Raw genomic sequence first — 24,148 nt, forward strand, 5'->3', positions numbered from 1 at the left:
CCCAGGGAGGTTGAAGGTGTAGTGAGCTATGACCACACAGCCTGCGTGATGGAGCGAGACCCTGCCTCTAAACACCCACCCACCCCCCCACACACACACGCAATCGGGTATCTCAAGGGGCTGCTGAATTATGCCTGTTTCTCTTTAATTCGAGTCTCTATAAGCTCAGGAGTGGGTATGAAGCCTGAAGCTCAAGGTTCTTTCTGACTTTTTCTGGATTTGGCCTCCCAAAAGCAGCAAGCAACCTTTAAGTGAATCCAGAGAACAAGCAGGTAGAGTGAAAATTCATGTCTTGTGTAATATCTCCATGGTGCAGGGCAGAAAGAGGAAAAGAAAAGCATAGTGTTCCATAATTTACAGAAAAACCCAGTGTTAATATTAATATTCATTTTCTTAGAAGGTACTTCTTCATAGCTTATTAATTCAACATATAAAACATTTCAGAAAAAAAAGCAGGCAATTGTCTATTTATGGATATTGTCATTCTTCCAGCAATTATAAAAGCTGGCTTAGCCGGGTTAGGTAAATGTCAAAATAAAGCTCAAGAAAAAATAATGCTGATTCATTTGGTCAAATGTTCTTCCTTTTAGCCTAATTTATCTTAACACATCTCTAGGGAGACTGTACGCTCCAGTGGTCACAATCTTGGGCTCTGGCATCGAACTGAGATTTAAATACTAGATCCACCACTTACATGCTGCTTGACCTTGAGCATGTTACTGAACATCTCAGGTCTCCGTTTCATTATCTGTCATACAAATATAATAAGGCTACCTGTTTCTTATTTTGTGTCTACTATTGAATTAATCAAGTTTGGAGTTTCCTTTATTCCTTTTCGTCCTCTTTACTGGCTGAAAAGTTACAAATAACATTCCTATTTTTTCAGTGGTCACCCTTAAGAGGTGCTGTTCAGAGAAATACACAAGGAAAAAGCATGAGAAATTAGAAAGAAATAGTGGTATTTAATTTGACATGGATTACAATGGTGATAGTTTCAGCAATATCAAATATATTCTGGGCCATAGAACAAGTCTCAAAAAATTTAAAAGAATTGGAATCATACAAAATATAGTTTCTGCAACAGAATTCACCTGGAAACAATGCAGGAATTATCTAAAGAAAATCCCCCAAATACTTGAAAATCAAACCACATGAGACAACCAATGAGTGAAAGAGAAAATTAGAAAATAGTTTGAATTGAATGAAAATGAACACAATATATCAAAATGTATAGAGGTAGCTAAAGAAGTACTTAAAGGAAAACTTACAGCATTATATGTTTGTATTAGAAAATAAGAAAATCTCAAACCTATGACTCAACTTTCATTTTATGAAACTAGGAAAATAAAAGAAAATTAACCCCAAAACAAACAGAAGGAAGGAAATGACATAAAAGCATAAATCAATAAAACGGAAAACATTAACACAAAAGAGACAATCAAGGAAGCAACAAATTGGTTCTTTGAAAGAATTAAAAAAACTGAAAAACCTTTAGGCATACTGGTGAAGAAAAGGAAAGAGACAGATGATACAATTTAATAATATCAGGAATAAAAGAGAGGCATTAAAGGTAATAAGGGAATATTATAAACAACTTTATGTTCAGAAATGTAAAAACTTAGATAAAATAGCAAATGCCTTGAAAGACACAAACTATTAAAGTTCACTCAAGAAAACTATTAGCCTGAATACTCCTGTATCTACTAAATCAATTTAATTCCAATTAAAAAAATCTTCTGACAAAGAAAACTCCATGTCAAGATGGTTTTACTGGTGAATTCTACCAAATACCACAGATGAATTAGTACTAATTCTACACAAACTCTTCTGAAAAAAAGATAAGGAGAAAATACTTCCCAATTTATTTTATGAGACAAATATAAGCCTGATACCAGAACCAGAAAAAGGCATTACGAGAAAAAAACAAACAAACAAAAACAAAAAGCCATGGTTTAATATCCTCCAAGCACTTAAATGTAAAATTCCTCAAAAAAATTAGCAAGCTGAATCCAGCAATATATGAAAAGGATAATATGTCATTATACTATATTAATGGAAAGATAGTCCAACGTAAGAAAACCAATCAATGTATTTTGCCATATCAACATATCTAGAAAAAACACTGATGATATTCATTCATAATTTTTTAAGAAAATACCAAAAAACCACTTGGAAAACTAGGAATAGAAGGAACTTCCTTAACCTGATAAAGAACATCTTGTAAAAACCACCAGTCAGTATTATGCTGATTGAAAACAAGGCAAGGATGTTTTCTTCCACCATTCTTATTCAGGAGTGTACAGGAGGTCCTAACTGGCACGATCATGCAATAAAAAGAAATACAAGGTCTATAAGTATAAAGGAATAAGCAAAATCATCTCTATTTAAAGAAGAAATTATTATCTTCATAGAAAACCCACAAGAATGTATGAAAAAGCTATTAGAACTCATAAGTGAGTTTCATAAGTCATAGGATTCAATATGCAAAATTAATAGTATTTCTAAATATTATCCATAAATAATTGGAACTTGAAATTCAAAGAAAAACTTACTGAATATAATAGGATCAAAATCATTAAATATGTAAGTATATATCTAACCAAATATGTCTAAGATCTGACACTTGAAAACTAGAAAACACTGAAATAAGATCTAAATAAATTAGGAGATACACGTGTTCGTGGAATGGAAGACTAAATAGTGTTACAATGTCAATCCCCCCAAATTGACCTATAGATTCAAAGCAATCTTGATGAAATTTGAACGTGTTATTTTGTAGAAATCAGCTACATGATCTTAAAATTTATAAGGAAAGACAAAGAACAAGAATAGCCAAGAACAAAGTTGGAGGACACATACTACTTAATTTACAGAGTTATTATAAAGTTACAGTAATCAAAGCAGTGACAACGTAGATGAACAGACCTGATAGTGTCCAGAAATAGACCCACATACACATGTAAAGTAGGCTGATTTTCATGAAAAGATCAAAAGCAATTCCATGGAAAAGGATCGTCTTTTTGGCAAATAATCCTGGAATAATCAAACACTTCATGCAAAAATGAAAGGAAAAGGAATTGCAATCCATACCTTATATCATAGTAAAAAATTAACATGACATGTCTCATAGACCTAAATTTAAATCTAAAACTATGAAACTTTTTTTTTTTTTTTAAAGAGAAAATCTTTGTGATCTTGAGTTAGGCAGTTTTCTTAGGTACACCAAAAGCATGATCCACAAAAGGAAACACTAGATTAACTGGACTTTTAAAAAAATTTTAATTATGCTTTTTGAAAAACAAAATGAAAAAATCTCACTGACTGGAAAATGTATCAAAACATATATCTAATAAAAAATTCATGGCCAATATAAAACTCTCAAACACAATAATAAGAAATCAACCCAATTTTTTAAATGGGTAAGATAGTTGAAAAAACACTTCATCAGAAAATTTATATGAATAGCAAACCAGCAAATGTAACTATGTTCAAATCATTATTTATTAGGGAAATGCAAATTAAAACCACAATGTGATATCATCACCTATTAGAACAGGTAAAATCAAGAAAAAAATAAGGAAAAACTGATAATACTAAGTGCTATTGAAAATATGGAGTAACAGGAACTGTCACATATTGCTGGCAGGAATTCAAAATGATTCAATCCTTTGGGAAAAGTTTGGCAATTTTTTTTTTTTTTTGAGATGGAGTCTCATTCTGTTGCCCAGGCTGGAGTACAGTGGCACGATCTCGGCTCACTGCAACCTCTGCCTCCCAGGTTCAAGTGATTCTCCTGCCTTAGCCTCTTGAGTAGCTGGGATTACAGGTGCGCGCCACCACGCCTGGCTAATTTTTGTATTTTTAGTAGAGATGGGGGTTTCACCATGTTGACCAAGCTGGTCTTGAACTCCTGACCTCAGGTGATCCACCCACCTCGGCCTGCCAAAGTGCTAGGATTACAGGCATGAGCCACTGCACCTGGCCAGGTAATTTCTTATATACATTCATCATATGACCTCCCATCTTGCCTCCAAATATTTACTTAAGGGAAGTGAAGTCATAAGTACACAAATACCTGCACGTGAATATCTATAGCAGCTTTACTTCTAATTGCTCCAAAATAGAAACAACCCAAATATCCTTCAGCTGATGAATGGACTAACAAACTGCACTCTATCTATATAATCAAATTCTACTGGACACATACACACACAAAAGAAAAAAGAAGAAGAAAAGAAGAAGAAGGGAGGAGGAGGAGGAGGAGGAGGAGAACTACTGATACTATAAACCAAAAATAAAATTCTAAGTCCCCCAACCATGGGGAATGAACCCCTCCTCTCAGCAAGGGCATTCCAAAGTTAACCTGAAAAACTTGTTCAGGCCATGATGGGAAGAAGCAGCCAGACATGCCTCATGTTGCCCTCCTCCCTTTAGGAATTGCTGATAGAATAGACCCCTCAGGTCTGATAAGAAACATTTACAATCTATTCTCTCTGAAGCCTGTTACCTGAAGGCTTCATCTGCATGATTAAACCTTGGCCTCCTCCACAACCCCTTATCATAATCCAGACATTCCTTTCTATTGATGACGACCCTTGCAACCAATTGCCAATCAGAAAATCTTTTAATCTACCCATGATCTGGAAGCCGCCACTTCCAGTTGTCCCAGATATCCAGACCAAACCAATGTACACCGAACATGTATTCATTGATAACTTCTGTCTCCCTAAAATGTGTAAAACCAAGTTGTGCACTGATCACCTTGGACGCATGTTCTCAGGATCTCCTGAGGGCTGTGTCACAGGCTACTTGTCACTCATATTTGGCTCAGAGTAAACCTGTTGAAATATTTTACAGAGTTTGACTCTTTTCATTGACAACACACACAATATGGATGAATGCACTATGTTATGATTTATTGATTTACTAAAGCTACATGATATATGATTACATTTATAAGACATTCTGGAAACGGCAAAACTTTAGGTAAAGAAAACGTATCTGGGGTTTCCAGGGCTTGGGAGTTGAGGAGGTTGACTATGAAGGACACAAGGGCATTCTTTGTGTTGTTAAGGAAACTGTTCTATATCTTGACTGTGGTGATTTACATGATTATATACATTTGTTGAACTTCACTGAGCTCTAAAAAGGATGGATGTTACTGCATGTAAATGATGGCTCAATAAACCTAACTTTAATTTTTAAGAAAATGTTAACAGGTTTTTAAAATGCTGTTAACCAGGGACAAATATAATAAGGGCCAGGGCCAAGTGAGTAAGAAAAATCTGGTAAGAAGGAAGCACAGGGATTTAACCCAGAATGAAGAGAATCTAAAGAGAGAAAAAATTCTCAGGAGAAGATAAAACCAAGAAATTAGAGCTAAGATGTCTTCAAAAACCAGCTTCACTCTGGCCTGAGAGGTCATCAGGAAAACACAGAGTATCTTAAGAAATCAGAACTAATTTCCCACTGCTCTAGAACTGAGCCAACTGAGAGTCACATGAGGAATGTGGAAGACAGATTGGTGGCCCTGAAGACCATGGTCCCCTGGTGTACACACCCTGCATAATCCTCTCCACTTGAGTGTGGGTAAGACTCATAAAGGTGGCAGGAATTCGCATCAAAGATTAGATGACTAGTCAGGAGATTTTGAGTTCATCAAAAGGCAGGTTGCCTGGGTGAACATGATCTAATCAGGTGAGCTTTAAAAGAAGGGCTAAGATTATTCCATCAGACTTGAAGAAGCCAACAACTAATGGTATTGTGAACGATCTGTGTGTAACTGAAGCAAACACCTGAGGACAACCCCTAGGAGTGGAGAGTCTACCAACTCCAGCCTATAGTCAACAAGGAAATGGGAACTGAGCTTGCCAACAGTCAGTGACCTTGAAAGCCTCAGATGATGTCAAAATCCCAACTAACACATTGATTTCGTCCCTGTAAGGTTCTGAGCAGAAAACCTAGCTACACCATGCCCAGATTTCTGACCTACAGAAACTTTAAGATAATACATGTGTCTGTTGGTTTAAGCCACTACACTTGTGGTGAGTTTGCCACACAGCAATAGAAGGCCAATTCAAAGAGTGATTCATGAATTAAAATGCATCAAGTTAGTTTAGTCAATGAGAATATTTTCATGGTTTGACTCCAAGGGCTCTTCACCCAATAGTAAGTTATTTTTAATGTTTTACTATGCATTAAATCAGAAAGCATCACAGAAGTTAACATCATAGAGGGAGGAGGAGGGAGACTAAGGAAACGACAGCTTTTTTTTTTTTTTTTTGGCAAGGGTTTCATTGTCATCCAGGCTAGAGTGCAATGGTGCCATCAGAGCTCACTGCAGCCTCTGTCTCCTGGGTTCAAGTGATCCTCCCACTTCAACCTCTTGAGTACCTGGGACCATAGGCACATGCCACCACACTCAGCTAATTTTAAAAATTTTCTTTTTGTATAGACAGGGTCTCACTATGTTGCCCAGGCTGGTCTCGAACTCCTGGCCTCAGGGGATCCTTCTGCCCTTGGCCTCCCAAAGTGTTGGGATTATACACATGAGCCACTGCATCTGGTTAGGAAACATCTTTGGAGAATAATTTCATTAATTCTGCCCAGTGGTGGCCACAGAAAGCCAGGATTAATGGAGTAAACTGGTGGAGAGGCCTTCCGCTAGAGCTCCCTGGCCTTGTTTCCTCACACTTGGCAATGTGCTGTCCCTACAGCCTTTTCTTCTTTAGTTCCAGGCCACAACTGCAGCCACCCAGGTACTAAGACTCCTCTCTGGGCTGGACACCCTCCCACAGGTCCCCAGGACCCACAGTGACATCCAGAGTAGAAACAACAAATCAGTGTTCACACTGACCACACTCAGTTGTGGGGCTGGGCACCAGGATATAACCACTCACTTTATCACCATAAAAGAAAGAACAAATCATTACTGCAGAATCCTCCCATATATGTGAAAATACAGAGACAGTCCCCACCCCACACCCTAAATAATATCGTTCGAATTCTTATGTTAGGTTGCAGTATTCTTGCAAATTAAAAAAAAATTACCCTGGCTGGGCGCAGTGGCTCACACCTGTAATCCCAGCACTTTGGGAGGCTGAGGCTGGTGGATCACGAGGTCAGGAGATTCAGACCTTCCTGGTTAACATGGTGAAACCCCTGTCTCTACTAAAAATACAAAAAATCAGCCGGGCACGGTGGCGGATGCCTGTAGTCCCAGCTACTCAGGAGGCTGAGGCAGGAGAATGGCATGAACCCAGGAGGCGGAGCTTGCAGTGAGTCGAGATCGTGCCACTGTACTCCAGCCTAGGCGACAGAGCGAGACTCTGTCTCAAAAAAAAAAAAAAAACCACCCTTCATTTTCATCTCCATTTTTTAAAATTGCACTCTTCATTTTCATAACATTATTGATTCTTTTATCCTAAAGCATTGTTAAATCGAAATATCATAAAACGGAACTTGCAATAACTTACCCTGTAACTTTTTAGTCTGATGAAATCAACCTTCATAGAGACAAATCGATCTGAATTTCGGCTGATGTTCTTAAGGTGTTCTACGAGATCAGCACAGAATTTGTAACCTCCTTTAAGCACACACAGGACCATGATGTCACTATATCCTATGTCTTTCATAATATCCTTGGCCAGCCGCTCAATTCTGAAAGAAGGATAAAACATATATTAAGGCACAACTAATTCTGAGTATTTATGTTGCTTTAATACAAATGCATGATGTATTATTGTACATATTCGATTACTCAGGGGAATGTGGAGAAAAGCTTGGGACACAGAAACCCGCAGATAGAAAAGCTTTGTTAAGGTTGAACATAAGGTGTTCAAAATATACTTCTTCTTTTTTTTTTTTTTTTAAGATGGAGTCTCACTGTGTTGCCCAGGCTGTAGTGCAGTGGCACGATCTTGACTCACTGCAACCTCCACCTACTGGGTTCAAGCGATTCTCCTGCCTCACCCTCCCAAGTGGCTGGGATTACAGGCGCCCACCACCATACCCAGCTAATTTTTGTATTTTTAGTAGAGACGGGGTTTTGCCATGTTGGCCAGGCTGGTCTCTAACTCCTGACCTCAGGTGACCTGGCCACCTCGGCTTCCCAAAGTGCTGGGATTACAGGCATGAGCCACTGCGCCTGGCAGTATTTAGTGAATTCTAAAGAAGACATGTGATCATAAAAAATGTACATCAGAATATCTGGCATGCTCCTTAAGAAGGAACATTTGGCCACGAGTGGTGGCTCACACCTGTAATCCCAGCACTTTGGGAAGCCAAGACGGGCGGATCACTTAAGCACAGGAGTTTGAGACCAGCCTGGCCAGCATGGTGAAACCCCGTCTCTACTAAAAATACAAAAATTAGCTGGACATGGTGGCGGGTGCCTGTAATCCCAGCTACTCAGGAAGCTGAGACAGGGGAATTGCTTAAATCGAGTAGGCAGAGGTTGCAGTGAGCTGAAATTGCACCACTGCACTCCAGCCTGCATGATGGAGCAAGGCTCCATCTCAAAAAAAAGAAAAAAAAAAAAAAAAGGAACATTTGTTTCCAACATGATGAAGTAAGGAGGTGAACACATCCTCTCCAGAAAAGCAACTAGAAAACTGGGCAAAACTGCCAACAACAACCATCTCATCATGTTGGAAATCAACCAAAGGCACACAACAAACTGAGAAGCATTTGATTTTGAAAACACTGAACACTGGGTGGAAACAGCATGAGTCTGGGGCATTCTTGTGTGGGGATGCTTTTATCACCCGCCCCTGCCCCCATCCCCAGCTCTGTTGTTCAAACAGGTAGTTCCATCCAGGTGGTGCATGGCCAGAGGGAGCTCACCTGATTGGGAACACTGTAAGCTAAAATGGTCACCTTGGTGGCAGGGCTCCATTATCGTGAGGTGCAGTCCCCGCTGAGCAGTGCACTGACAGGCTGACTGGGGATTTGATAGAAAGTTCCAGGGAGGAGGTTAGACAGTCATAGAACAGGGGCACACAATAAGTTCTTCATGCATCTCGATTGACCAGAGGCTGTACATAAGCACAGCAAAGCGAGTTCAAGCCACCCACACATCCCTGGACAATGGAGGCTGTGTACATGTGCGGAGAAGGCACAAGAAAGCTCCGGGGAAAGTAAAAGTCAGAAAGATTTGAAAATGGTTGGAAATCTGAATCTACTTTCAAGCCCCCACGCACCCCCATCAGCAGAGACTGGCAGACTTACTGGCTTGACGTATTTGAGCACAACTTCTAACCAATTGAAGGCCAAACACTACTATTCAGACACAGGGCGATCCCTAGTAAGTGAGGCTTAAAAATAAAAACCGGAGAAAAATAAACCTCACAGACAACAGAAGTCACACAGTGAGGTGGGCGGATCTCTTGAGGTCAGGAGTTCGAGATCAGCCTGGCCAACATGGTGAAACCCCATCTCTACTAAAAATACAAAAATTAGCTGGGTGTGGTGGTGTGCACCTGTAATCCCAGCTACTCGGGAGGCTGAGGCAGGAGAATCACTCGAACCCAGGAGGTGGAGGTTGCAGTGAGCGAGTCTGTGCTATTGCACTCCAGTCTGGGCGACAAGAGTGAAACTCTGTCTCAAAAAAAAAAAAAAAAAAAAAGTAGAATTTCACAGAGTGGAAGACAAAAAAAGGAAACAATAACAGCAATGAATAGAAAATAGGGTACTAAACTGATTATATCAATACTCATTTTAAATATGAATGGTCTAAATATAGCAATTAAAAGACAGACTGTCAGGGTGGATTCAAAAAAGATCTAACTCTATATTGCCTACAAAAAACTCACTTTATGGCTTACACTTGTAATCCCAGCACTTTGGGAGGCCGGGGCAGGCAGATCCCTTCAGGTCAGGAGATCAAGACCATCCTGACCAACATCATGAAACCCCATCTCTACTAAAAATACAAAACATTAACCAGGTGTGGTGGTGCATGCTTGTAATCCCAGCTACTTGGGAGACTGAGGCAGGAGGATCACTTGAACCCAGGAGTTGGAAGTTACAGTGAGCCAAGATTGCGCCACTGCACTCCAGCCGGGGTGACAGAGTGAGACTCTATCTCAAAAAAAAAAAAAAAAAAAAAAAGAAACTCACTTTAAATATAAATATAAAAACACAGATAGATTAAAAGTAAAGGGATGGAGAAAGACATGCTATGCTAACAATAATCAAAAGAAAGTTGGAATAGCTATTTTAATTTCAGACAGAGCAGACTTCTGAGTAAGGAATATGCAGGGATAAAGAGCATCATTACACAATAATAAGGAGATCAATTCTGAAAAGAGACATAATTCCCAATATGTATGCTCCTAACAACAAAGTGTCAAAAACCTAATAGAACTGCAAGGAGAAACAGGCAAATCCACTATTTGGAGACTTTAACATCCCCTCTATCAGTAATTGACAGATCCAATAGTCAGAGAATCAGTAAGCATATAGCTGAACTGAGAAGCGCCATCAACTGACTGGATCTAATTAATCTAATTAACACATATACAAAACTTCACCCCACAACAGCAGGATATACATCCTTCTTAAAAGATACCAGTAAGAAAATAATAAGACAAGCCATAGGTTGGGAGTAAATATTTGCAAATCATATATCTGATAAAGGACTATTATCCAAAATATATAAAGAACTCTTACAGTTCAATAAGAAGACAGTTGAATTTAAAAATTGGCAAAAGACTCGAAAAGACCTCTCTCCAAAGAAGACATATGAATAGCTAACAAGTATACTAATGATTAGGAAAACACAAATTAAAACCATGGTGAGATACCATTAGACAGCCACAAGAATGGCTGTAATGAAAAAGACAGACAATATTAAATGTTGGCAAGTATGTGGAAAAACTGAAACCTTCATATGCTGCTGGTGGCAATGTAACAATGCAATGCAGCCACTTTGGAAAATAACTGGCAGTTTCTTACACTTACCAGAAAACCCAGAATTCCACGTTGAGAAGTCCATCCAAGAGAAATGAAAAGATATGTCCACACAAAACTTGTATGTGAATTTTTTTTTTTTTTTTTTTTTTTTTTTGAGATGGAGTCTGGCTCTGTCACCCAGGCTAGAGAGCAGTGGTGCGATCTGGGTTCAATGCAAGCTCCGCCTCCCAGATTCACGCCATTCTCCTGCCTCAGCCTCCCGAGTAGCTGCGACTACAGGCCTGTGCTACTATGCCTGACTAATGTTTTTTATTTTTTTGTAGAGATGGGTTCTCACTACGTTGCCCAGACTGGTCTCAAACTCCTGGCTCAAACAATCCTCTTGCCTCGGCCTCCCAAAGTGCTGGGATTACAGGAACAAGCCACTGCACCCAGCCCTATAAATTACATCTTAATTTTTTTTTTTTTGAGACAAGATCTCACTATTTGAGACTACCCCAGGTTAGTCTCAAATTTTTGGGCTCAAGTGATCCCCCCATTTCAGCCTCCGGAGTAGCCTGGATTACAGGTGCATGCCATAGCCCCTGGCTTATAAATTTATTTTAAAGGTGAAGACGGACACTCTTGGGCCCCACTCTAGAATATCGATTTGAAATTTCTAGACATAACGCTTAAGAATATGCATTTTAACAAGTTCACTGGAGGATTCTCTTGTACAAAGAAAAGGCTTGGGGTAACCCTACCCAGGAGTCAATCATGTTCTGACTGATTTTAAATTAATTTAAAATTAGAAAATTCAGGTAAGAAATGCAAGAAGTTGTTTAAATTAGGAGCTTCCCAAACTGGTGTTAAGGGAAATCTCTTCTGAGCTTTATAAATAGGTAAACTGAGTACAGAGTCTCCCTTTACACAGAAATGGTTGGTTTAATTGTTAAAGTCAAGCAGGTTTCTTTTCTTTCTTCTTCTTTACTTTTGGCTGGAATTTCCATATTTTTAATATGCCAATGTTTGTTTTGATTTGTCAACTGGGAGACAAAAATATGGGAGATACAAAAACAAAATTTCCAAAGTTTATTTGATCACGGAACTGTCCCCCCTCTGTGAGGGTGGTTGGGACTTCTATGCCACGGAAAAGCCATCTTAGGACATTGTTATTTTGAGGCTGTTACTTATAATAGCTTATGTATGTATATCCTTCTTACCATATTACCATACCGCCTGAACAAATGTCCAGGTAAACCGTTCAGTTTGAGCATACATTCATTTTATTTCAAATTCACTGCCCTATATAAAAGTTTTCTCTACCATTATAAAAAGGAGCTCAGGAATAGGGTCCTAAAGTATAAAGTGGGATTCACACAAGTGTGGGCCAGCCCAATGCAGGACCCAGATTGACACAGGAAATCACACTCACCTGTCCACAATGATGCCATGAGGGATGAGGACATATTCCAAGTCTCCGTAATAGTGCTGTGGGTACGTGAATAAATTCAAGTCATACCCTGGCCAATCGTCCATAATCTGCAAATCAAATTATTTAGGTTATGTATTTTTTCATCAGAAATTTCTGTTTAAAACATAACAAAAGAGTATCATTTGAAAGCAGAATTCCCTCAACTTATGAAAAGTTGAGTGGAACAAGGTTGTTTCCACAACTTGATACAAGGCTTAGTACTAAAGAGAATGGAGCACTCCATTCCCAACTATTGGCATCATAAAATATTCGTTTTGTTTTGTTTTGTTTTCTTTGAGACTTTGAGACAAGAGTCTTTCTCTGTCACCCAGACTGGAGTGCAGTGGGGTGATCTCAGCTCACTGCAACCTCTGTCTCCCAGGTTCAAGCAATTCTCCTGCCTCAGCCTCCTGAGGAGCTGGGACTACAGACATGTGCCACTATGCCCAGCTAATTTTTGTATTTTCAGTGGAGATGGGGTTTTGCCATATTGGCAAAAGACCAATGGTCTTGAACTTCTGATCTCAAGTGATCTGCCTGCCTCGGCTTCCTAAAGTGCTAGTTTACAGGCATGAGCCACCACGCCTGGCCTATCATACAATAAAAATATGAAGTCAGTGTTTTATAGCTAACCCAACAGTATTATTTATGAGTGCATATGTGTAATATATAATTTGTCTCCAAATTATATAATTATCATACATATATTATAATAAATAACATATTTATAATTCTAAAATACACACAGTATCATTATTATATTATTATACATACTACTACATTTCTATTTATTGTACGTGCCTCATCTGCCTGGAAAAGATTTCTTATTAAAAGTATGTATCTCCTGGGATCAGAGCAGACCCAAACTTTTGAGTGTCTAGTCATTACAGTAAAGACTTTAAAACGACGTACTATGTTGGACACTTAAACTGTCCTATTAGAAACTGATGGTCCAGAAAATTGGCCTATTCACATAGTGGATGGACTGATTGTAAGTCTCCCTCTTGCTTAGGACTTGATGTACTAGTTTTATGGTCAGAATAGTAAAGAGGTGGGGGAGAAAGGGAAGGGGAAGGTGGAGTTACTTTTACTCTCGGAACATCAAGAAAAGATGTAACAATGAAATGTTATGCACTCAAATCATACTCTAGCTGTATACCAGTTTCCCATTCTTTTTTTTTTTTCTTTTTCTTTCTGGGACAGGGTCCCGCACTGTCACCCAGGCTGGAGTGCAGTGGTGTGATCTCTGCTCACTGCAACCCTGCCTCCCAGGTTCAACTGATCCTCCAGCCTCAGTCCCCTGAGTAGCTGGTGTGTGCCACCATGCCCAGCTAATTTTTATGTGTTTTTTGTAGAGATGGGATTTTGCCAGGTTGCCCAGGCTGGTCTTGAGCTCCTGCACTCAAGCCATCTGCCTGCCTTAGCCTCCCAAAGTGCTGGGATTACAGGTGTTGTCCAGCACACCTGGCCTCAGTTTCCCATTCTTTACTCAGTCCTGCACACTTTTGACTCCTCTGTCCAGCTTTGAGCTTCTGAGGCCTTTCACAGTGCAGACCCACCCTAATTTCCCGGCTCAACTCCCTACATCTTTGCTTCCTGCCTTCAGAATGGTTTGCAGTCAAGTCAGGATCCTTCCCAGCTCTGGGTTTCAGTCACTCATTTGCCGTGCACCCCTTCATTCTCTCTCCCCCTTTCCTCCTCTACCTCTGTATTCCGAACTCAGAAGCCCAGGTCACACCCCACTTCTTCATGGAGGGCTTGCTGACTGCCCCCAGCCTCTGATCTGCTTTCCCAAATTCCTGGTGCCCCTTGTAGCTCTCTGTCCTACCCAAGGCTCCCATGCAGGATCCTTGAGAAGGCTCCTGTCCCTTGGAATTGTCACTGACTCCTTTCTTTCATCCCCCTCAGGCAACACAGTAGAAAACTATATCTTCAATTCCCTCAAAATTTATCCAGGACCACCTCTCAGCACCTCCACTGCTATTCCCCCACCCCCAGGCCAGTCCACTGCCACCATCATTTCTCCCAGGACTGTCCTAGGAGCCACTACAATTGTCTCCCTGCTTCCACTTTGCAGCCCCTCCACATGGAAGCAGACATGCTCCTTTAAAAATGCACATCATAGCCAGGTATGACCACATATACTATCTACCCCACTTTCTGCAGCCCCTCCACCAGTGGCACTATTAACAGGTGGTCTTCTGAATCCATTCCTCCAACCACATCAATCCTTTACTGCCCCCTGCTCTGGTTGAATCTCGGAGAATACTCTCCACTCCACGTTCATGCCTGTAATCCCAGCACTTGAGAGCCGGGGTGGGAAGACCCCTTGAGGCCAGGAGTTAGAAATCAGCATGGGCAACACAGCAAGATCCTGTCTCTGCAAAAAATTAAAAAATTACCCTGGCACGGTGGCGTGTGCCTGTAGTCCGAGCTACTCCGGAGGCTAAGGTAGGAGGATCACTTGAGCCCAGGAGTTAGAGGCTGCAGTGAGCTATGAGTGCCACTGCACTCCAGCGTGGGTGACAGAGCAAGACCTTGTCTCTCAAAAAATAAAAATAGACAAACAAAGGACATCCTATCATGGCAGCCTTCTGCTTAGATTTTTTTCAAGGGCTTATCATTTTACTCTGAGTAAAGGCCAGAGTCCTCACTGTGGCTCACCAGGGGTTACCTGTCTGACTCATTCCTGGCACTCTTCCTCTTCCCTCTGCTTCAGCCGCTGTTCTCTTGCAAGTCCTCTGATCTGCCAATCACGCCCCTGCCTCCTGAGTTTTGCACTGGCACCTCCTCTTGCCTGCAACACTCTTCCTCCAGATTTCCACATGGCTGTCCTCTATTTCTTTCAAGTCTCCATTCAATGTCACCTCTGCAGAGAGGCCTTCCCTGACCTTCATAGCCTGTTTTACCACTGAATGACGTGTGTGTGCATGGCTGTGTTCTGTCGGAACATGAGCTCCTTCTGGCGGAGACTTTTTCTGATTCATTGTTCAATCCCTCAGTGCCCAGAATGCTGATCTGGAATACAGTAAGTGCTCAAAAATGTTAAATGAATGAATGGATGACATAGTCTCCATCCTCCGGCTACCTGAAAACCTGAACTCCAGCCTGAACTCTCAGTTTGTCTCCTTGTGATAAAGAGCACCACTGTTCAAGGTTCTGGAGATTCCAGTGTCTCATATCCATTGGCTGACTGGTGGCCAAATGATGTATATCACCTATGTTACTTTTTAAGAGACAGACCCTCCCTCTGTTGCCTACACTGGAGTGGAGGGTCACAATCATAGCTCACTGCAGGCTCGAATTCTTAGGCTCAAGCGATCCTCCCACCTCAGCCTCCCAAGTAGCTAGAGATAAGGAGTGCACAATGACGCTCAGCTTATTTTCTTTGATTTTTTTGTAGGGATGAGGTCTTGCTATGTTGCTCAGGCTGGTCTTAAACTCCTGGCCTGAAGGGATCCTCCCACCTTGGCATCCCAAAACACTAGGATTATAAGTGTGAGCCACCATGCCCAGTCAATCTGCATATTTGAAAAGTGTCTCATTTGCTCTTCCTCTACCGTCAAACTGGCTGGTGGGACTGCTGGATTTGCACCAAGCTCCTCCGGCTGCCACCCTGAGAACTCCTTGTACCTGCTATAACCTCTAACACCACAGCAGCTGGCCAGAGTCTAGACTACCAGCTCTACATGAGGAGACTCCAGGAGAGCCTCTGGCAGGCCACAGCAAAGACCAGACCAGGAGAACCCTGACTGGTCCCAGGCCCCAGGGGGATCACCCAGGTGTACAGCACTTTCTGGATCCCCTTTCAGACCACATATACTATCTACCCCACTTTCTGCAGCCCCTCCACCAGTGGCACTATTAACAGGTGGTCTTCTGAATCCATTCCTCCAACCACATCAATCCTTTACTGCCCCCTGCTCTAGTTGAATCTCGGAGAATACTCTCCACTCCACGTTCAAGAGTTTGGCTCTGACACTTATTACTGTGATGTTAGGGAAATGACTTACCCTCTCTGCAATCCAGTTTTCCCTTGTTTTAAATAAGACACAATAAAACCTATGGATAGGGTTATTGTAAGGATAATATACTTAGAATACCTGGAGCACTGCATGGTGTATAACACATGATGTTTGACACGTGATGCCAAAAAAAGGAAAGAGACTAAAAGTGCCAAAAATGAATGTCAAAAATAGGAAAAGATGATAAGAAAATGACAAATGAAACAAACCTATAGATTAAAACTGTAACATGGATCCACAGCCCAGAGGCAGCACAGAGTACTGTGTTAAGAGCATGGACGTGGAAGTCTCACACACCTGGGACAAGTCTGCCAGCCATAAGGCCTTGGGCATATTACATACTCTAAGTCTTAGTGTATTCATCTATGAAATGGAGTTAGTGCCTGCCTCATATGGCCATGGTGAGCATTAAATAAGATAATGAATGTAAGACTCATATCAGTATCTGGTCTACAGTACTTATGCAATAAATGCTGATCATTTAGATGAACTGAAACATCAAACATTTAACAACAAATTATATGTGTTAATTCATCTAAAGAAGTGCCTCAAACCTACATACCGGTCTTAGCATCTTAGTTAAAACTATACATTTGAGGCCTGGCACACTGGCTCATGCCTGTAATCCCAACACTTTGGGAGGCTGAAGTGGGAGGATCACTTGCCCAGGAGTGCGAGACCAGCCTGGGCAATATACCCCATCTTTACAAAAAAGAAAAAGAAATTGGTCTGGCGTGATGGCATGTGCCTGTAGTTTCAGTTACTTGGGAAGCTGAGGCAGGAGGATTGCTTGAGCCTAGGAGGTCAAGGCTGTAGTGAACCATGATCGCATCACTGCACTCCAGCCTGGGCAGCAAAGTGAGACTGTCTCAAGAAAACAAAACAAAAAGTATAAAAGTAAAAAATATATTTCTCTAAAACTGTTCTATAATCCAAATTGGCCATTATTTTCAATTAATCTGAAATAGTGAGTTTTCATTGTTGAGATGAAAGTCAATTCAAGATGATGGAAATACTGGTTTATGCTTTGTTAATTTCAATGGTGCATGCAAATTCTGTTGTAAATAAATTGAAACCTGTAGGAATGGAGGTTGCTATGAACTGTAGATAATTGTTATTCACGTGTTTTTTAAAAAATCAAAACCAGAGTCTGTAGATAGTTTCAGTATCACAGATAATATGCTCTAAGTGTATTCAGCACAATGCTTTCTCTGTTCAAAACAGCAAAACATAGCCAAGCTGGGGGAAGTGACAAACCCATGAACTGAGTCATTTTATGCAACATCCAAATCCCAGAACTCATTCTGATTCTCTTTTTCACACTGAAGATGCACTGAAAACTTTGTAAGTCATTAAGAATATTTTTTTTTGTGCTTAGACTATTTTTTGCATTATTTTTCTCCCTGAGGGAGAAAACACATATAAGAAGCTAATCTCTACTCTTCTCCCCTGCTGAGCTCCACAGATTGACCCCGCTCTCTCCTTCAGGCCATAGCTCTCATCTGTCCTCCACCAGCAAGAGAAAGGGGGTCTCGTCCCTTCATTGTAATTCAAAGAATCCCAGACAGGAGTTCTGGGATTCCTGTCCCAGCCCCAGAGCCAGGGAGGGAGGTACCCTGGGAAGGGCCTCACCTCAAAACCACACATCTTGAAAAGTGGGGACAAGTGGTTTGCTAAAAGATTCCCAGGTTCTGCTCACAGAGGAACAAAGGAAGTTCGACAGGCCAACCACCTGGTATCCACATGCCTTCCTCTTCTGTGGTGGGTTTGCCCTTCCGAAGGCAAACTCATTACCACCTAGTAGAGCTGTGCTTTCGATGGAGCTATACCTGATTACTTATCTCTGCTACTGCCATATTTTCACTGGGGGTGATGGGAAGCCAGCCATAACAGAAACACAACAATCATTTCAGCTTTTTCTCTTCTCCTGATTCCTACCAAACTCACTTAGGTAAGTACTAATGATGGCTCCCTTGATAATCCTTTGGCGAAAACCAAACCAGACAAAAACAAACAAACAAACAAACAAACAAACAAAAACACGTCTAATAACCCAATCCCCAAAAGCCAGGTGGATAGAGAAGATCTTTCTCTCTCCCTGAGAAGTAACAAAGAGGTATCAACCAGGAATCTGGTGACTTTATTAGCTCCAGATCAAATGGCAAGCCAACTCCGAGCAAAATTTCTCACCTTAGGATCTACCTCTCTTGTGTGGCAATTAGCATTTGCTACCATTTATTGTTAATGGTATAAATGTCCCACCTCCCCAGTTCAACTGAAAGCCATTGATAGGCAAGAGCCATCTTAAATCTCTTAATATTCCCTTCTCTTGCACAAACTTTACTTCTCGTTTCATGCTTATAACATCTGACTCTACATCCCTTGCCGTCTTTATCAACAAATTTCTACCAACTCAGAATTTTCTTCTCTACCTCATTCCTGGACAATTCCTTGGGTGATTTACTCCAATACCTACCTCGACAATCCTTCCAACAACTTCATCTTGTAGCTCCTCCACCAGCTCAAACTACATACCTAGCTCAAACCACATCTTTATTCCCCATTTAGCAATATATTCACATAGCCACACCAGTCCTACAGACAGCCCCAACCCCGAAGTTCCATCCTGGAATCACAGCTTCCTATATAGCATAGTGATTGAAAGCTGGTTCAAATCCTGCTACTGCCATTTGCTACTTATATGACCTGGGTGATTTACTTAATCTCTCAGTGCCTCAGTTTCCTCCTCTGTAAAATGGGGAGTACGCTAGACCTCCCTTACAGATTTGTGCTCAAGAAATGCTTGCTATTATTCCCTGCCCTCTGCCCCTTTTTTGAGACAGGGTCTCACTCTGATGCCCAGGCTGGAAGGCAGTGGCGCGACCATGGCTCATTGCAGCCTTGATTTCCTGGGCTCAGGTGCTTCTCCCACCTCAGCCTCCACAGTAGCTGGGACTACAGGCATGCACCACCACGCCCAGCTAATTTTTGTATTTTTTGTAGAGAGAGGGTTGGCTGCCCAGGCTGGTCTCGAACTCCTGGGCTAAAGTGATTCACCCACCTCGGCCTCCCAAAGTGCTAGGATTACAGGTGTGAGCCACCACTCCCAGCCACCTGCCCCTTTTGAAAACTGGTACTAATTTGATATTTTGTATCCCATCCATGAGAGCATTCTATTCTCCCAGTAAACTCATCCTCTCCAGATTTCCCTTCCCTCCTGCCTTACCTGCCATGAGTTGCCTTCTACCAGCAGCTTCGATTGACTCTGAAATTGCCTGCTTATATCCAACTCGAGGTTAATCTAATTATTCCAAGTTCTACTGGAGAAAAGGATGTAAATGCAGGGACTATCTCCATTATACATGGACTATTTCCCACCTTGGTGGGCTCTCATACAAGCACCAAGCCCCATGGCAGCTGGTCCAGTTTATACTCATTTTTTTGTTTTTATTTTTACTTTATTTTATTTTATTTTTTTGAGAAGGAGTTTCACTCTTGTTGCCCAGGCTGGAGTGCAATGGTACAGTCTCAGCTTGCTGCAACCTCCACCTCCCGGATTCAGGCAATTCTCCTGCTTCAGCCTCCCGAGTAGCTGTGGTTACAGGCATGTACTACCATGCCCAGCTAATTTTGTATTTTTAGTAGCAGCTAGGTTTCACAATGTTGGTCAGGATTTTATTGAACTCCTGACCTCAGGTGATCTACCCACCTCGGCCTTCCAAAGTGCTGGGATTACAGGTATGAGCCACCTCACCTGGCCCTCTATTCTCTTTATACCCCTCTCACTACCTCTTTGCATTTTTCAAAAAATTACCTTGCTTCCAGGAGGACCTCTGTTGACACCAATAGACTGGGCTATTTACAATGTTCTCTCACTTGTTTCTTAGACTTCAACAATTTACCTACTCTATCAGTGCATCTAGATCCACCTTATTCTTTTCTAAAAGTATCTAGTATGTTATGGTAGTACAAGTTGAGTACGCCTCACCCAAAATGCTTGGGACCAGATGTGTTTCTAATTACTGATGTTTTTTTTTTTTCTTTGGATTTTGGAATATTTGCATTTACTTCCTGGTTGAGCATCCCTAATCTGAAAATCCGAAATCCAAAATGCTCCAGCCAGTATTTCCTTTCAGCATCATGTTGGCGCACAGAAAGTGTCAGATTTGGGGGCATTTTGGATTTTGGATTTTTGGATTAGGGATGCTCAACTTGTACTATATTTTAACTGTTCTACCAATGGAGTGGTTGTTTAAAAGATTCTCCCTACTAATGACTTTGTAATTGTTAAATACAGTGGCTGTTTTCCATCTTGGTATCCAACTTGCTGTCCCTGTAGCATCTGACACTTCTGATGACCTCTTGACACCGCCCCTCCCGCTCAACAATGCTCTGTTCCCAAGGCACCCACCACCCTGCCTGCCCTCCCACCCTTCAGCGTTCTTTCTCGGTTCCTTCAACCGGCTTCTCCCCCACAGGCAGCCTCCTACATTTGGGACTTTCCAGGCTTCCATCCTTAACAGTTGCTTTAATTGTTTTTTCCACATTCACTGAGCATTCCTGAACATTAAATATTATTCTTTCTGCTGATTTCCAAATCTCTCCAATCGCTCTCCTGAATTCCAAATGTGAATTTCACAAATTGCCTACAGTGCAGCCCGATCTGTGGGCCTTACAGGCACTGCAGACTCAATTTGTCCACAATGAACTTAGTGATTGCCCTTTTTGCGTTTTAGTCTCCCTCCCATCCATCACACCGCTAGGCTTGCCCCTCCTCCTGGGGCAACTGGAATGGTTTTTGTAAAAGCATAAATCGGATACAATGATTCTTTTGCATTTGATATGCGGGTCTCCGCCTGCAGTCCACATGTCTACTCCTGTGTACCCTTCAGATCTTAGCTCAAAGGTCACCGCGGAGAGGCTGCCCTGACCACCTGAGCAAAAGCATCACTCCCCGCTTCTCCTCCAATTACCCTCTATCCTGTTACCCTCCTCCTATTGCACATCTCTACTGGAAATTTTCTCTATTTGTTTACACACTGCTTGCCTGTGTCTTCTCTAGAACGCAAGCTCATGAAGACAAGGCCTTTGTCTTTTGCACCCCAGCGCCTACAACACCTTCTGCAACCCAGCAGGACAATCAACTTGTGGAATGAATAAATAAATCAACTCCTCATCCTTTAAGAAGGAAAGGGCCTGCTGTTAAATTAAGCACTGAGCCCCACATTTCAACCTGACTGGTTCTGTCTGAGTGTGTCACGTTTCCCTCCCCAGCCCACTTACTTTAGTTCAGGCCATTCATATTCATAAACAGATTATCTGTGAACGACAAGCTGATCCCTGGAAAGAGATGGCAAGTTAGCTCCACCCACCATCCTCACCACCATTGAGTTTCACATTGAACTTGACACAAGTTATAACCACCACCTTCTAGGAAAACCACTTCTCAGGGAGCAGGGAGGACGCGGCCACAAGGTCAAGAACGGATTAGATCCTAGCACACTGACCCTCTGGCTGACACCGCCAGGAGGCTCAGTTCTGGGAAACCAGCATCCCACACCCTCCCATCCGGACACACTGCTAGATATTTTACATGCATCCTCCCAATTCGCTCCGGAGCCCAGCCTGCTGTTGCTCCCTTTTACAGACAAACCATAGGTCCCGCAGGAGCGTGTCCCAGAGCTCCTGCAGAGGCCTCCACTGCCAGAGAGCCCCCCAACCTGGGTACCAAAGGCTTCAGAGCTCAAGCTCTGTCAACTTGAGCTACTTTATTTCCTGGCTGCCTTCAAAACCCCTCAGTGTCCTTTTTAAAAACAAAACTTGAAGCCCGCTCTGGAAGAGGAGGCCCAGGAAGAAGGAGGCCTACAGAGCAGCACGCGGGTGTCTCGGCCCGGCCGGCTCCCAGAAGCTGCTCCCCGTGGCTCGCTGGGATGGGGACGGCTGGGCGCCGGCGGGACGCTGCAGGAGCGGGCTACCGGCCGGAGGACGCGGGGGGACGCTGGGAACTCGGGGTGAAGGGACGGGACTCGGCGTTTCCTCAGATTGGGGGCGGGGAGAGGAGGCCAGGGTCTGAGGATGGAAGCGATCCCCGCCAGGAGGGAGAACAAAGCGGTGGCCCGCTTTCTCTCCCGACGCACGGCAGGCATTTAATCTACAAGCAGGGTGCCAGGGAGGGAGGGGAGCGGGGCGAGCCCCAAAATCGGGAGTTTGCATTTACCACGACGCCTCGCCCGTAGTCTGGCGCCTCCTCGCTGCTCCCGGCCATGTTTCTCCCGGGGAACGCGGGAAGGGAAGACGGCGCGGGAAGGAGCTGGGAGGGCGAAGGTTGCGTGGGGGAAGGGACTTGGGGATGGGGACCCGGCCGCCCCGCCCCGCCCCGGGCCCGCCGGCTGGAAGCAGCGGCCTGGCGCGGATCCAGGGCCCCGGCGCGGCGCCCCCTCCCCTGGCGAGGCCGCGGGGGCGCGGGGAGCAGCTGCCAAGCCGCGACCGCTCCCCGTGAGCGCGGGCCCCGGGCGCGTCCCTCGCGGCCACCGCTGTCGCCGCCGCCGCCTGCCGGATGGTCGCCTGCAGCCCCCGGCCTCGCCGCCAGGCCCCGCGGGGACTCGGGAGCACGAGGCAGCCCGCGGCAGGAAGAGAACGTGTCCCCCAGGCCCCTGCTTCCCAGATCCACCGTCCTAGCCCTCGGGCTAACAATCTCCTTGGCTCTTCCCTGCCAGATTTCATGCACGCGATTGTCCCAAGCAGAAGCGTGAAAGAGCCTGCGAGCCGGCGTGCTCTTGGAGGATGGGCAAGTGTCCTGGATGTGTTTTCAAACCCTGGAGCCGCCACCCACCTCTCTCCACCTCCCCTCACCTCCCTCCACTTCCCCTCACTTCCCTCCACCTCCTCTCACCTCCCTCCACCTTCCTCCGCCTTTCTCTGCCTTCCCCCCATCTCCCTCATCCCAGGGCCTGGAGCTGGAAAGATTACACCCGATTGCTTTTAGGGTGGCCCAGATCTGCAGGGATCAGATCTGGGCTTTCAGGATCCGGCCTTTCAGCCTTTGGTCAACTGCATTCAGGGGAGGAGGGGGAGAGATTTTTTCACATTCTCTGCTTTACCAGTTTTGCAAGAACATCTGGTCAGATTGTAATTGTTCCAGGTTGCAGCTTTATTAAAGCAGTCACTCTCTTCTGATTAGAAATCCTTCTCGTATGAGTCTGTTGTTCATTTCAACCCCTCTCACATCCCTGTGCTCCAGTTCTTTGTCCACTCCTGCAGGGTCCTGCTTTTTCTGGGTGTGTCTTCAGTCCCCAGGTCCCTGACATCTCATCAGCATCTTCATTCACTCAACCCAATTCGGGTTGAAGGCCTGAATCCAAGAGAACTGAACACAGTTTTCCTGATGCAGGCCTCTTTTGTTCATCTTCGGATTCTGGCACACAGAGGGGAGAGGAATGCTGATTTTGCCTAGTTTAAAGGGAAAATAGTTATCAATCGGTTAATGACGTTCTAGATTGGAAAAATATTAGTCATTCAGACTTGGCGCCCTGGTCCTGCTCAGCAGGGCTGGCTCTTCGTGTCGTTTCTAAGCGCCACTGCCTTGGAGGGTGCAGCTCCAGAGATCCTGAAATCAGGCATCTGCTTGGGAACTGCCTTACAAAAATGAGGGGTGTTGTTTCCCAGCGCACAGGTAAACATTTTCTCTTAGTAATTGTCAGAGGGTGTTGTTTTGAGCCATTTTTGTAGTCTGCCTCTCACTTCTTTTCCCCAAAGT

General features: G+C 43.2%; 1 protein-coding gene across 6 annotated transcripts in view; it reads right to left on the bottom strand.

The window, feature by feature from the left end:
* PRTFDC1 (phosphoribosyl transferase domain containing 1) overlaps positions 1–22,688 on the bottom strand; it is a 108,936-nt gene extending 86,248 nt beyond the window's left edge. For 4 of the 6 annotated variants that reach the window (XR_012417538.1, XM_005564805.4, XM_074001248.1 and 1 more), the window contains exons 1-3: positions 22,610–22,688; positions 12,329–12,435; positions 7,476–7,659 (exon numbers count right to left, since the gene is read on the bottom strand). Coding sequence is in view for 5 of the 6 variants with exons in the window: in XM_005564805.4 (XP_005564862.1) it covers positions 7,476–7,659; positions 12,329–12,435; positions 22,610–22,657 (339 nt within the window). In the remaining variant the exon portion in view is untranslated. Of the gene's footprint in view, positions 1–944; positions 2,314–7,475; positions 7,660–12,328; positions 12,436–21,675; positions 21,733–22,609 lie in introns of those variants that run through there. The other 2 variants (XM_005564804.4, XM_074001249.1) reach the window with 2 other exon arrangements.
* Positions 22,689–24,148: the final 1,460 nt, after the last annotated feature.

The sequence above is a fragment of the Macaca fascicularis genome, chromosome 9, assembly GCF_037993035.2.
Source record: "Macaca fascicularis isolate 582-1 chromosome 9, T2T-MFA8v1.1".
Lineage (NCBI taxonomy): Eukaryota > Metazoa > Chordata > Mammalia > Primates > Cercopithecidae > Macaca > Macaca fascicularis.